A 14424-nucleotide genomic window follows, 5' to 3' on the forward strand; every position below is an offset into this window, starting at 1 on the left:
AGTAATAAAAATATTTGCGGAATTATATATGTAATTATCATATTCATTTTTCCAACATATACTATGCATATTTTCAGACTTTTCTTCTTTTTCTTGTTATTTCTTGTTCCTTTTTATCAAATTTTTGCTAATATTTTCCTAATTTTTACATATTTTTTACCAAAAATCTAACAAAAATTAAGAAATGACATAACACTTTTAAATTAAAATGTAGAATTTACAAGTAAATATTTAATTTTATAATATATAAATTAGAAATTTAAAATGTGTTATACATCTAACTAGCCCAAAGTACATCTAATAATATAGTATAGTATATTGATTATTGTAAAACGTAACTTTATTCAAACTGTTAAGTCTTTTAGAGTTATCAAGGTTTTTTCTCTTCTCTTCTAACTGTTGTTTTTTTCTTTTTCTTGTTTACTTGGCTGTATGAGGGCTTAGCTGATCAACTGACTGATATAGTTGTTTATTCGTTAACTATGCTGATATCTCTCATTGAATATCATCATGTTATTTTCTTATTTATCAATATATGAGAACTTATTTATGGATACGCTGTAATTTTCAAGCTTGCATGTTTGTCATATATTAGATTCTTCTTGCACATTACACGTTCTCTGCATTCTGAACAGGGCCGGCCCAAAGAATACGTAGACCCTGTGTTGAGTTCAAATTTTTCATTTGTGTAACAGTAACTTAGAAAATTAGGACCTCAGTTGCATGTGATATATTTGTGTTTTGATAAATTAGGACCTTAATTGCTTTAAGAAATTTGAAAAAAAAAAGATCCAGCTTGAGATAATTCATTGGATACAACACACTTGTGGTTTACAATCCAAATAACATCCCTGATGATCATTTGGCTTTTATCTCTAGCGTTTGTGGCTTTACAATCCAAATAACAATCCAACACACTTGTGGCTCTACGCACTTGTTGCACCGATGTTGAATTTTCTCACTACCTTGAATGTTTCAGTGTCATCAGCATATGAAATGGTAATGAGATATCCCAGACTCACAAGTAGTAATGAATAATCTCGGGTGCAGATTCTAGCGCTAGGACTTTTACATATGACTGCAAATGAAGGAAAGAGAGCAATATTGATTTTGATTCTTGACTTGCATTGTATTGCCTCTTGCTTTCTTGTATCTCTGCATCTTTCTGTTGTTGTCTTTGTATGGTGACTGTTGTATTTTTATTTAAACGGTATTTGAAGTTTAAAAAAAAGAAGGAAAGAGAGCAATATTACTATTTCTGAAATGCATATAATTATACGAAAGAAAAAGGTGTAGAGAAAATAAATACAAAGCCTCAAGTCATCATCTTTCTATCGTTTACACAGCATATAACTTTTTTTTTTGTCACAGAAAGTTAAATACTAGAAAGCAAAAGTTTAGGCCCAAAGATGGTCCAAACGTTTAGTAGAAAAGTGATATCCATCTATATCCCTAACTTTTATAATAGAGTAACTCTATTTCTACATATTTTACAGGCTTTCCTTCTTTTTCTTGTTATTTATTTTGTTTTAAATCAATTTTTTGCTAATATTTTCCTAAACTCTACATATTTTTTTGCTAAATATTTGTTTCTTTTTCTAAATAATAATAAAACCCATGCAATCAATGAATCAAAAATTATTTTATATTTTTTAATCATAACATTATCTTATTCACTATATTATTTGACTTAATTACAAAACATTTTTAGTCAAAGCTCTCACATATTTTATTCAATATAATTCTTCCAATCTTCAAAACATAGTTATTTATAAAATATATATGGACATTATAAGAGATTAATAATTATTATAGATACGACTATTTTTTATATGAAATGAAATCATTATATATATTTCTATACATTATTTTATATAGTATATAAATACAAAAAGAATTGATTAAACATTATTAGACTTTCTATAATTTTGAAAATTAGCTACCAAAAATTATTAGTTGTAATATAATTTATGTTATTTGGTAAGTGATAATAATTAGTTTAGAATTACATTTTATTTTAGAATTAGTTAAAATAATTAAAAGTTATTAAAAGTTTCATTCATTATATCATAAATTTTATAAATATAAAAATGAATTGATCAAACGTTATTATTATTTATATAATTTCAACCAAAGTTCTAAAAAAAAATTTATATAATTTCAACCAATTTAGAACAATTTAAATCGAACTAAATCATCTAAATTAATTAAAATCGGTTAAAATCAATATAAATATGTTAAATTAATTAATAATGCCAATATAAATCCACTAATTTTTCTAATTTCTTTTGTGTTGTATATCTAGTTTTGATAATTCACCATAATAGTTTCAGAAACAAAATTATCTGAAAAAAAAACAGTATAGTGCTTATCACTCCTTTAACAAAAATGGTAGACCGTCGTATCCGAAAATAATCAAAATATTTTTTTTTTTTGAAAAAAAACAGTCTGGGAAGCAAAAATAAATAAACAAGATATAACCTCTAAATATTGGGTTATTCACAACTCACATCAAATTATTCAAATATTTTACCACCGGATTAACAAGAAATAAACATGTACAGAATATAATTCGGAATGAAGAACAAATTAAACGATGCACTAAACTAAATATTCTTCTGAATGCAAAATCATTGTAGTGCTTATATTCATCGTGATCAACACAACAGTTACACCAACACAACGCAAATTAAACGATTTTAAGAAAAATAAAAATGCCAATAGTAAGAGTTAAGAATCATTAACAATTAAATACTAGAGTATATATGTTAAATCATTTCAAACACCGGCTATTCCTAAAAAAGTTTATTAAGTGCACAAAAACTATAGTAAGTGTAAATTTACAATTACAATTTTATGCATACATAAAATTAGTTGATAAATATATGAAAAAATTATGTATTGCTTATATCAAATTCTAAGAGAAATTTTATAAAAGGGAAGGAAAATGCGAATGGATTAACATACACATGTATAAGACTGAAAAAATTGATTACTGCATTTTCAAAAATAATGAAGCCAAATTGTAGTTGCTTGTTAGTATTTTTTTTTTTTGTTTAACCCGGGGGTATCCCAGGCCCAGAAGACCCAGACTAATCCCCAAGGGGAAGGAATGCCCACGGATAGACGCCCCTCCCAGTTTTTCAAATGGGCCGAAAGCATGGCCCATATCCGTGTGGGTAACAAGAGCGTTGCAAGGTAGTTCCCTCCGGCGTGGATCGAACCCCCTACCTGGGTGCAGGCGGGGACCCGTCCTAACCATTGGGCTACAACGTCTTGTCGCTTGTTAGTATTTTTAGGAAGTGAAGAAAGAAGAAGAATAAACAAAAACTACAAATGTGTTCCAAAAAAAAAAAAAAAAAACTACAACTATTGCTTTGGATTCAACTCATCTTTAATACAAATCAAACTTAAAACAAGCAGAGATAACGAACAAAAGAAAATGCATAGTGGTTGTTTGACATTGATATTCATTTTTGTAACCTCAAAACTTTATTCTTTACAACACTATTATCCTTTTGTGACTAGCACAGCACTCATGTGTCTCTGTCCGTACATTTAATGTTATTCGTTTTTTCTCTTTTCTGCTGTTACTCTTTTAATCATGTTTCCCATATGTGGAATTATATATTTTGTATTGTACTGGTTGGATTTTTATTCAAAACTAAGCATTAATAGAAATTTGAATATTAGCTACCTCGTTAAATTATCTTACTCCGCTGTAAAAAGTTTAAAATATATGAATACATTTTAGGAATACGAATATACGGAAATAAATGTCTTAAAACCATATTAAGTAATTATTAAATGTCTATAAAACACAAACGCTATTATTATTACAACCCCTTTCTATCTCTCTCGAATCCCACTGCTTTGCTTTTCCGCTTCTCTCTCTCTCTGCTTTCATTCATCTCCTCTCTCTCTCTCCGATGGTTTCAGCTACTTCAGTCATAGCCTGGTCTGTTACTCTTCACTCCACTTCTTAAAGTTTCGATTTTTTTTCCGTCACTTTTGTTAAAACTTTGGCCTTTCTCTCTCTCTTACCATCTTTATTTTTTTTTATTTTTTGTAATATTTTGGCAGGGGCTCAGGAGAAGATGGGCAACTAGGAATTGGTAGCAACGAAGAAAAGGAATGGGCTTGTGTCGTTGAAGCTCTCGAGCCTTACTCTGTTTCCTCCGTTGTCTCTGGTAGCCGTAACTCCCTCGCCATTTGCCATGATGGCTCGGTAATATTATCATAACATTTTGGGGTCTTAATCCTAAAAATGATATTTTCTCTGTGTTTTAATTGGTCTCTGTTACATTCAGGGATAATATTTCTATCCAAAGAAATGGGCTTTTTTTTTATATTTTGATTTATTTATAAGCTCTTGTAAGATTTGAATCTTGATTTAGTAGTCTGGTCTGCTTATCATGGAACTGGTCCTCTTATTTCAGTAGTTTTGAGTGGCTAAATTCAAGGTTTAGTAAGTTGAGAGACTTGAGTGTTAAAAATCTCTAACTTCAAAACTGATACAGATGTTTACATGGGGTTGGAATCAAAAAGGAACATTAGGACACCCACCGGAGACAAAGACAGAAAATGTTCCTAGTCGAGTTAAGGCTCTTGCCAATGTCAAGATCACTCAGGTCTCATCATCTTCTTTCTTTCTCTCTGCTATTTTTTTATCAAATGGAGCTACCAGTTTTACCATTGAATGAATGTGTTATCTAATGGATGATGATGATAGGCAGCAATTGGTGGTTGGCATTGTTTAGCTGTTGATGATCAAGGCCGAGCCTATGCGTGGGGTAACTACCACTTTAATGCTATTTTGTTTTCTTTCTCTCTATCTGTTTCGTTTGGTGGTGAGTCTAATTAGTCATTATTATAAAAAAATGATGATGGAAAATACACGTAGGTGGGAATGAATATGGACAGTGTGGTGAAGAGCCTCTAAAAGACGAGATGGGCAGACCCATGAGAAGAGATATTGTCATCCCTAAGCGTTGTGCCCCTAAACTCACGGTCCGACAGGTATAACCAACACGTGTTCTTAAATATCTCTTTGTCTCTTCCTCAATGTTTATATGTGGATGATACTAATCCATCTTTCTTTATACAGGTAGCTGCAGGTGGTACTCACTCAATGGTTCTGACACGTGATGGTCACGTGTGGACTTGGGGTCAGCCCTGGCCTCCTGGTGACATGTATAGAGAAGATTCAAAGCTCACACAACAAAGCCATTTTGTGCATTCTTTGGTTTTAAACGTTGAGTTTTGTTTTGTTTTTTTTTTGTAGAAAACAGATATTTGTTCCGGTGAGAGTTCAAGGTCTTGAGAATGTGCGTCTTATTGCTGTTGGAGCGTTTCATAACCTGGCTCTTGAAGAAGATGGGAGGCTAATGGCATGGGGTAATAACGAGTATGGACAACTTGGAACCGGTGATACACAGCCAACACCTCATCCTGTTCCTGTCCAAGGCCTTGATGGTCTCACTTTGGTTTGTTTTTTCTTTCTCTTGATTCATTTTCCACAAAAAGCCGTAGGCTTCAACAACTTATCTCTCTCTTTGGTCGCAATTTAAGGTTGATATTGCTGCGGGTGGATGGCATTCAACGGCTTTAACCGATAAAGGAGAGGTATTAGAACTCATCTACTTCTTATTCTCACCATTGTGCTAGCTATAGATCCTCATTTTCATCTGCTTGGTCTTGTAATTTCTTGTAGGTGTATGGATGGGGAAGAGGAGAACATGGAAGACTAGGGTTTGGTGACAATGACAAGAGCAGCAAAATGGTTCCACAGAAAGTTACTCTTCTAGATGATGAAGATATCATTCAGGTAGTAGAAAGCCTTAAAACTTGAATGATCTTGAGAATCTCTTAAAAGAGATGAAGTATTAAAAACTTTTAGTGACCAATAATCTTTTTTTTACAAAATAGGTTTCTTGCGGTGGAACACATTCAGTTGCTTTGACAAGAGATGGCAGAATCTTCTCGGTTAGTACATTCCTTGAACACCAAGAAACTCTCTTTTAGCTCTACTCCAAAAAACAAAGAGAGATTCATTCTTCTGATTATGATTTGTCTATTGTGATATCAGTTTGGTAGAGGAGATCATGGAAGACTTGGTTATGGAAGGAAAGTAACAACGGGACAGCCATTGGAGTTGCCTATAAAGATTCCTCCACCTGAAGGAACCTTGAATCATGCTGATGAAGAAGAAGGGAAATGGTTGGCTACATCGATTGCTTGCGGTGGCCGCCACACTCTTGCCATCGTTGAATGGAAGTCCGATGATATTTGATCGTTTATTAATCTCTATGGTCACAGAACAAGTTACCAAGAGAAGAAACAAATATTGATTCATAGGAATAAAGACAAAAGGAGAGTAATGTTTTATAAGAAGGGGATCTCATTTCTTATAACTTTTTCCCCTATAAATAATCTTTAGATTTAATTAAACTTTGATTTCATCCAGGTATTTTTGTTTCAAATATATAAATTTGATCATCCAATATTTTACTAGACTAGTTTTTGCTTATATAGTGGTTTACTAATATAATCTAATATTCTTATTGAATCCTCCCTTTTCAAGTTTTCTTACCTTCATGTTTGTAATAATGTTCACAATTAAAAAAAAAACAGATATTTTATATGGAGAAAATTACATAAAAATCAGGGAAATAACATCAGAAACAGCAGGAATGAGAATTAAAAACCCTCCCAAATTTATTAAATTTTTTTTTAACAAAATCTATTAAATATATAAATTAAAACCCCTTCCAAAATTACCCAAAAAAAAACACTTCCAACTTTATTAAATAACTCAAAAGAGAGGAGGATGTATTAGAAATTAAAATTGAAAGTTGTCAATGGTTCTTGTTCAGGCCAGTTTTGTCCTTGACCACATCAGCAGCTCCTTGTGCCTTCTGCTTCATCTGCTGTCCAGCCTGCGATTCACAGTTTACGGTCAGGACAGTATAAGGTTTTTTTGTGTGTGTGTATATATACATGTTTTGGTCTAATTTTTAGTAGTGTTCTTTAAAGAGGAGAGATTGAGAAAACTAACATGTTGCATGGAGTCTTGAGCTGAAGCAGCAGCATCTTTGGCCTTGTCCATAAGACCACTTGCCTTCTCCTACATTTGACAAACCCCGTTTAGTGAAAAGAAGACAATGCATTTACATTCTCCCATAGGTTTGTATATCAACATGTATAACAAACAATCAGACTGCAAGAGTTAACCTTAGTCTGGCCAGTGGCTTGCCCGGCTTGGTAGCTTAGGTTTTGCTTGTCTGACATTTTCTTTTTCTCTCTCTTTTTGCTTAGAACTTAATCTTGATGCTTTGATTGGTTGTTTTGTGTGTGATGATGTAAGAATGTTGAGTGTTTGATTGCTATTTATAACCCAGAGGGACGTGATTGGGTGTCTCCACGTGTTGAGCCACGAGGATTGGTCCGAGAATGTTGCATCCGTCGGTACGTGGCGCATTTTACGTGTTAGTTTACCATTTGACCAGGACATAAAAGGCTTTTACGTACTTGGTTTTGCTCGATCTGTGATCCGGAAAACTAGTCAAGTGATTCATCTTTCTAGGAAAATCACACATCATTTCATCTCAACCAGCTTCTCATAAAGCAGTGGGCGCTTGTTGGATGTTCCTCTACTGGTAGTTGTTGTATTTGTATGCAAGTGCAACTTGTTATGTTCTAAACTTGGAGTTCAATATCTTGCAATGCGCGCACCTTAAAAGACAGTATTAAAAGGCCATAAATCATAATAGCAAACATAATAGTCTTACATTGTATTATTTTAAAACCCAAATTTATAAAGTACGAATACACAACAACGTACATGCTTGAGAAGGAACTTCCCAAGTCATTATTCATTATTAATAAAACAAAGCAAAAACTAAATGAAAAGCTCAAATGTCCTCTCTCTGCATCCGTCATCTTCCAAGTCTACACTGATCTCTGGCTTGAACGCGTTCGCTCCAAATCTCGAGTGCACAGCCACAGAGGTCAGAGGATTGCTTTGGCCCAAAGCAAGATAAGAAACGCAGGATAAGAAATTGAATCAAATGAATTGTTGTTTAATTGTGGAATCAAAACACTTGTTAATTCAAAAATAAGAAAACTAAAACAGTTTTAAAACTTTTCAAAAACATGGAAAAACAAAGGGGATTTTTGTATTGCAAGACTGATTTAAACATAAGTGTAATACTACAAATGAAACTTACAATCTCTAACAATTTAAAAGACAGGATGTAATGTTTTATTTGTTTCCAATTTTATGTTTCTATTTATCAATCAAGTAATATAAAAATTTCCTTAAACCTTTTGTCAAAAAACAAATTCCTTAAAACTCTAATTTGTTTAAATTTATAACAAAGTTTAAACAAAAAGTTATGTTCAAAAATATATACAATATAAAAAGCATAGAAATACAAAAGAGAAAATTTTATTGCAAGACTAATTATGAAAAATTAGAATGATTCCTATATAGCATGAAAGATAGTTTATAATACATTAATTCAAATGTAAAATGTGGTTTGAAAATTTTAAACTAAAGTGAAGAGTATAAACTTCAGTATATAGATCATTTACCGAAAACTTAATATTTTTGAAGGAGTTAACCCAAGGATTTTGAAAAAAATTCAAAAAAATATGAAAATCTGGTTTTAGATCTTTTTTTCTCAAGGAGAAGATTTCATCACCATATCCTCTTTTTATGGAAAGAGGTGTTTCCTCGTACTCGTTGCCGAGTGTATGCTTCAGTATCTTCATCAGTTTGTATTCTTGTGTAGCGGTCTCCACGGGACCTGAAGATACGATCAAGATCGCTTCGGTGGTTTTCGTAGATGAAATCTGTACTTCAACGTCACTTTTTGTGACTATTTTCATGCTGTCCGACGTTGTCGTGAAGGCTCCTCCGACACATTCAAGCATCGTCTTGAATCCGCTGTCATCTTCACTTGAAGATCTATCATGTTTAACTTATTTATCTGTTTCAGTTTATGTTTATTGCCAAAGAGGATGTATAATTCCCTCTTATTATTGTACCGCAGAAATTTGAGTTTGAATGAAATCAAGTTTGTGTTCAAAAAAAAATAATACTAATTCCATGATGTAGGCAGTATATGAAATTTTACAAAATAAATATTAAAAAATTAGAATGATTCCTATATACCATGAAATATAGTTTAGCATACATTAATTCAAATGTAGAATGTGGTTTAAAAATTTTAAACTAAAGTGAAGAGAATAAACTTCAATATATAAAGCATTTACCGAAAACTCAATATTTTTGAAGGGGTTAACCAACGGATTTTGAAAAAATTTCAAAAATATGAAAATCTGGTTTTAGTGTATACTTTCATCGAGCACTGACATAAGATGATAGTCAAAGAATTTAGAACCTCTGTTGTCTCCGTTTCTCTAGATAATGAAGATTTTAAAATGCTAATCCAATAGATGTAGGCAGTATATGAAATTTTACTAAAATAAATATTAAAAAATTAGAATGATTCCTATATATCATGAAAGATAGTTTAGAATGCATTAATTCAAATGTAGAATGTGGTTCGAAATTTTTAAACAAAATTAAAGAGTATAAACTTCAGTATATAAAGCATTTACCGAAAACTCATGATTTTAGAAGGGGGTTAACCCACAGATTTTGGAAAAATTTCAAAAATATGAAAATCTTGTTTTAATGTATAGTTTCATCGAGCACTAACATAAGATGATGGTCAAAGAGTTTAGAGTCTTTGTTGCCTCCGTTTCTCTAGATAATGAAGATTTTATAATGCTAATTCCATTGATCTAGGCAGTTAATGAAATTTTAGTAAACTAAATATTAAAAATTAGAATGATTCCTACATGCCATGAAATATAGTTTAGATTCTTTAGAATACATTAATTCAAATGTAGAATGTGGTTTAAAATTTTTAAACTAAAGTGAAGAGTATAAACTGGAGTATATAGAGCATTTACTGAAAACTCATTATTTTAGAAGGGGCTAACCCACGGATTTTGAAAAAATTTCAAAAATATGAAAATCAGGTTTTAGTGTATAGTTTCATCGAACACTGACATAAGATGATGGCCAAAGAGTTTAGAACCTCTGTTGTCTCCGTTTCTCTAGATAATGAAGATTTTATAATGCTAATTCAATTGATGTAGGCAGTATATGAAATTTTACTAAAATAAATATAAAAAATTAGAATGATTCCTAAATACCATGAAAGATAGTTTAAAATACATTAATTAAAATGTAGAATGTGGTTTGAAATTTTAAAAAAAAATTGAAGAGTATAAACTTCAGTATATAGAGCATTTACCGAAAACTCATTATTTTAGAAGGGGTTTACCCACGGATTTTGGAAAAATTTCAAAAATATGAAAATCTTGTTTTAGTGTATAGTTTTATCTAGCACTGACATAAGATGATGGTCAAAGAGTTTAGAACCTTTGTAGTCTCCGTTTCTCTAGATAATTAAAATTTTATAATGCTAATTCCATTGATCTAGGCAGTATATGAAATTTTACTAAACTAAATATTAAAAAATTAGCATGATTCCTATATATCATGAAAGATAGTTTAGAATACATTAATTTAAATGTTGAATTTGATTCGAACTTTTTAAACTAAAGTAAAGAGTATAAACTTCAGTATATAGAGCATTTACCGAAAACTCAATATTTTTGAAGGAGTTAACCCACGGATTTTGAAAAAAATTGAAAAATATGAAAATCTGGTTTTAGTGTATAGTTTCATCGAGCACTTACATAAGATGATGGTCAAAGAGTTTAGAGCCTATGATGTCTCCGTTTCTCTAGATAATGAAGATTTTATAATGCTAATTCCACTAATCTAGGCAGTATATGAAATTTAGTAAACTAAATATTAAAAAATTAGAATTATTCATGTATACCATGAAAGATAGTTTAGAATACATTAATTCAAATGTAGAATGTGGTTTGAAAATTTTAAAACTAAAGTGAAGAGTATAAACTTCAGTATATAGATCATTTACCGAAAACTCATATTTTTTAAAAGGTTAACCCACAGATTTGAAAAAAATTCAAAAATATGAAAATCTTGGTTTTAGTGTATAGTTTCATCGAGCACTAACATAAGATGATGGTCAAAGAGTTTAGAACCTATTGTTTTCCGTTTCTCTAGATAATGAAGTTTTTTATATTGCAAATTCCACTAATCTAGGCAGTATATGAAATTTTAGTAAACTAAATATTAAAAAATAAGAATGATTCTTATATACCATGAAAGATAGTTTAGAATACATTAATTCAAATGTAGAATGTGGTTTGAAATTTTTAAACTAAAGTGAAGAGTATAAACTTCAGTATACAAAGCATTTACCGAAAACTCAATATTTTTGAAGGGGTTAACCCACGGATTTTGAAAATATTTTAAAAATATGAAAATTTTGTTTTAGTGTATATTTCATCGAGCACTGACATAATATGATGGTCAAATAGTTTAGAACATATGCTGTTTCCGTTTCTCTAGATAATGAAGATTTTATAATGCTAATTTCATTGATGTAGGCAGTATATGAAATTTTAGTAAACTAAATATTAAAAAATTAGAATGATTTCTATATACCATGAAAAGATAGTTTATAATACATTAATTCAAATTTTAAAGTGGTTTGAAATTTTTAAACTAAAGTGAAGAGTATAAACTTCAGTATATAGAGCATTTACCGAAAACTCAATATTTTTAAAGGGGTTAACCCACGGATTTTGAAAAAATTTCAAAAAATTTTAAAATTTGTTTTTAGTGTATAGTTTCATCGAGCACTGACATAAGATGATGGTCAAAGAGTTTAGAACCTCTCTGTTGTCTCCGTTTCTCTAGATAATGAAAATTTTATAATGCTAATTCATTGATCTAGGCAGTATATGAAATTTTACTAAATAAATATTAAATATTAGAATGATTCCTATATACCATGAAAGATAGTTTATAATACATTAATTCAAATGTAAATGTGGTTTGAAATTTTTAAAATAAAGTGAAGAGTATAAACTTCAGTATATAGAGCATTTACCGAAAACTCAATATTTTGAAGGGGTTAACCCACGGATTTTGAAAAAAAATCAAAAATATGAAAATTTGGTTTTAGTGTATAGTTTCATCGAGCACTGACATAAGATGATGGTCAAAGAGTTTAGAACCTTTTAGTCTCCGTATCTCTAGATAATGAAGATTTTATAATGCTAATTCCACTAATCTAGGCAAGTATATGAAATTTTAGTAAACTAAATATTAAAAATTAGAATGATTCCTATTTACCATGAAAGATAGTTTAGAATACATAAATCAAATGTAGAATGTGGTTTGAAATTTTTAAACTAAAGTGAAGAGTATAAACTTAGTATATAGACCATTTACCGAAAACTCAATATTTTTGAAGGGGTTAACCCACGGATTTTGTAAAAAAATTGAAAAATATGAAAATCTGGTTTTAGTGTATAGTTTCATCGAGCATTGACATAATATTAAGGGTAAAGAGTTTAGAGCCTATGTTGTCTCCGTTTCTCAAGATAATGAAGATTTTATAATGCTAATTCCACTAATCTATGCAGTATATGAAATTTTAGTAAACTAAATATTAAAAAACTAGAATGATTTCTATATACCATGAAAGATAGTTTAGAATACATTAATTCAAATGTAGAATGTGGGTTTGAAATTTTTAAACTAAAGTGAAGAGTATAAACTTCAGTATATAGAGCATTTACCGAAAACTCAATATATTTTAAGGGGTTAACCCATGGATTTTGAAAAATATTTGAAAAATATGAAGATCTGGTTTTAGCATATAGTTTCATCGAGCACTTACATAAGATGATGGTCAAAGAGTTTAGAGCCTTTGTTGTCTCCGTTTCTCTTGATAATGAAGATTTTATAATGCTAATTCCACTAATTTATGCAGTATAAGAAATTTTAGTAAACTAAATATTAAAAAATTAGAATGATTCCTCTATACCATGAAAGATAGTTTAGAATACATTAATTCAAATTTAGAATGTGGTTTTAAATTTTTAAACTAAAGTGAAGAGTATAAACTATAGTATATAGAGCATTTACCGAAAACTCAATATTTTTGAAGGGGGGGTTAACCAACGGATTTTGAAAAAAATTGAAAAATATGAAAATATTGTATTAATGTATAGTTTCATGGAGCACTGACATAAGATGATGGTCAAAGAGTTTAGAGTCTATGTTGTCTCCGTTTCTCTAGATAATGAAGATTTTATAATGTTAATTCCACTAATCTATGCAGTATAAGAAATTTTTGTAAACTAAATATTAAAAAATTAGAATGATTCATGTATACCATGAAAGATAGTTTAGAATACATTAATTCAAATGTAAAATGTGGTTTTAAAATTTTAAACTAAAGTGAAGAGTATAAACTTCAGTATATACAGCATTTACCGAAAACTCAATATTTTTGAAGGGGTTAACCCACGGATTTTGAAAAAAATTCAAAAATATGAAAATCTGGTTTTAGTGTATAGTTTCATCGAGAACTGACATAAGATGATGGTCAAAGAGTTTAGAACCTTTGTTGTCTCCGTATCTCTAGATAATGAAGATTTTATAATGCTAATTCCACTAATCTAGGCAGTATATGAAATTTTAGTAAACTAAATATTAAAAAATTAGAATGATTCCTATATACCATGAAAGATAGTTTAGAATACATTAATTCAAATGTAGAATGTGGTTTGAAATTTTTAAACTAAAGTGAAGAGTATAAATTCCAGTATATAGAGCATTTACCGAAAACTCAATATTTTTGAAGGGGTTAACCCACGGATTTTGAAAAAAAAATTGAAAAATATGAAAATCTAGTTTTAGTGTATAGTTTCATCGAGCACTGACATAAGATGATGGGTAAAGAGTTTAGAGCCTATGTTGTCTCCGTTTCTCGAGATAATGAAGATTTTATAATGCTAATTCCACTAATCTATGCAGTATATGAAATTTTAGTAAACTAAATATAAAAAAATTAGAATGATTTCTATATAACATGAAAGATAGTTTAGAATACATTAATTCAAATGTAAAATGTGGTTTGAAATTTTTAAACTAAATTGAAGAGTATAAACTTCAGTATATAGAGCATTTATTGAAAACTCAATATTTTTGAAGGGGTTAACCCACAGATTTTGAAAAAAATTCAAAAATATGAAAATCTGGTTTTAGCGTATAGTTCCATCGAGCACTGACATAAGATGATGGTCAAAGAGTTTGGAACCTTTGTTGTCTCCGTTTCTCTAGATAATAAAGATTTTATAATACTAATTCCACTAATTTAAACAGTATATGAAATTTTACTGAACTAAATATTAAAAATTAGAATGATTCATGTATATCATGAAAGATAGTTTAGA

At 30.0% G+C, this 14424-nt stretch overlaps 2 protein-coding genes across 2 annotated transcripts; one reads left to right on the top strand and one right to left on the bottom strand.

Annotated features, from left to right (window-relative positions):
* Positions 1 to 3821: 3821 nt before the first annotated feature.
* LOC130495977 (ultraviolet-B receptor UVR8) lies at positions 3822 to 6529 on the top strand. The gene is made up of 11 exons (XM_056987665.1): positions 3822 to 3958; positions 4084 to 4228; positions 4521 to 4631; positions 4733 to 4793; positions 4904 to 5019; positions 5108 to 5193; positions 5285 to 5486; positions 5572 to 5625; positions 5714 to 5827; positions 5929 to 5985; positions 6089 to 6529. The coding sequence occupies exons 1-11, from the start codon at positions 3930 to 3932 to the stop codon at positions 6290 to 6292; spliced, it is 1179 nt and encodes a 392-aa protein (XP_056843645.1). The 5' UTR covers positions 3822 to 3929; the 3' UTR covers positions 6293 to 6529.
* A 166-nt stretch (positions 6530 to 6695) lies between these two features.
* On the bottom strand, positions 6696 to 7363 carry LOC130495978 (stress-induced protein KIN2-like). Its single transcript, XM_056987667.1, has 3 exons — positions 7234 to 7363; positions 7058 to 7126; positions 6696 to 6938 (listed from the first exon to the last, which is right to left on the bottom strand). Exons 1-3 carry the CDS (start codon positions 7288 to 7290, stop codon positions 6858 to 6860), a joined length of 207 nt encoding a protein of 68 aa, XP_056843647.1. The 5' UTR covers positions 7291 to 7363; the 3' UTR covers positions 6696 to 6857.
* Between the last annotated feature and the right edge of the window lie 7061 nt (positions 7364 to 14424).

The sequence above is a fragment of the Raphanus sativus genome, chromosome 6 (genome assembly GCF_000801105.2).
Source record: "Raphanus sativus cultivar WK10039 chromosome 6, ASM80110v3, whole genome shotgun sequence".
In the NCBI taxonomy this organism is placed as follows: domain Eukaryota; kingdom Viridiplantae; phylum Streptophyta; class Magnoliopsida; order Brassicales; family Brassicaceae; genus Raphanus; species Raphanus sativus.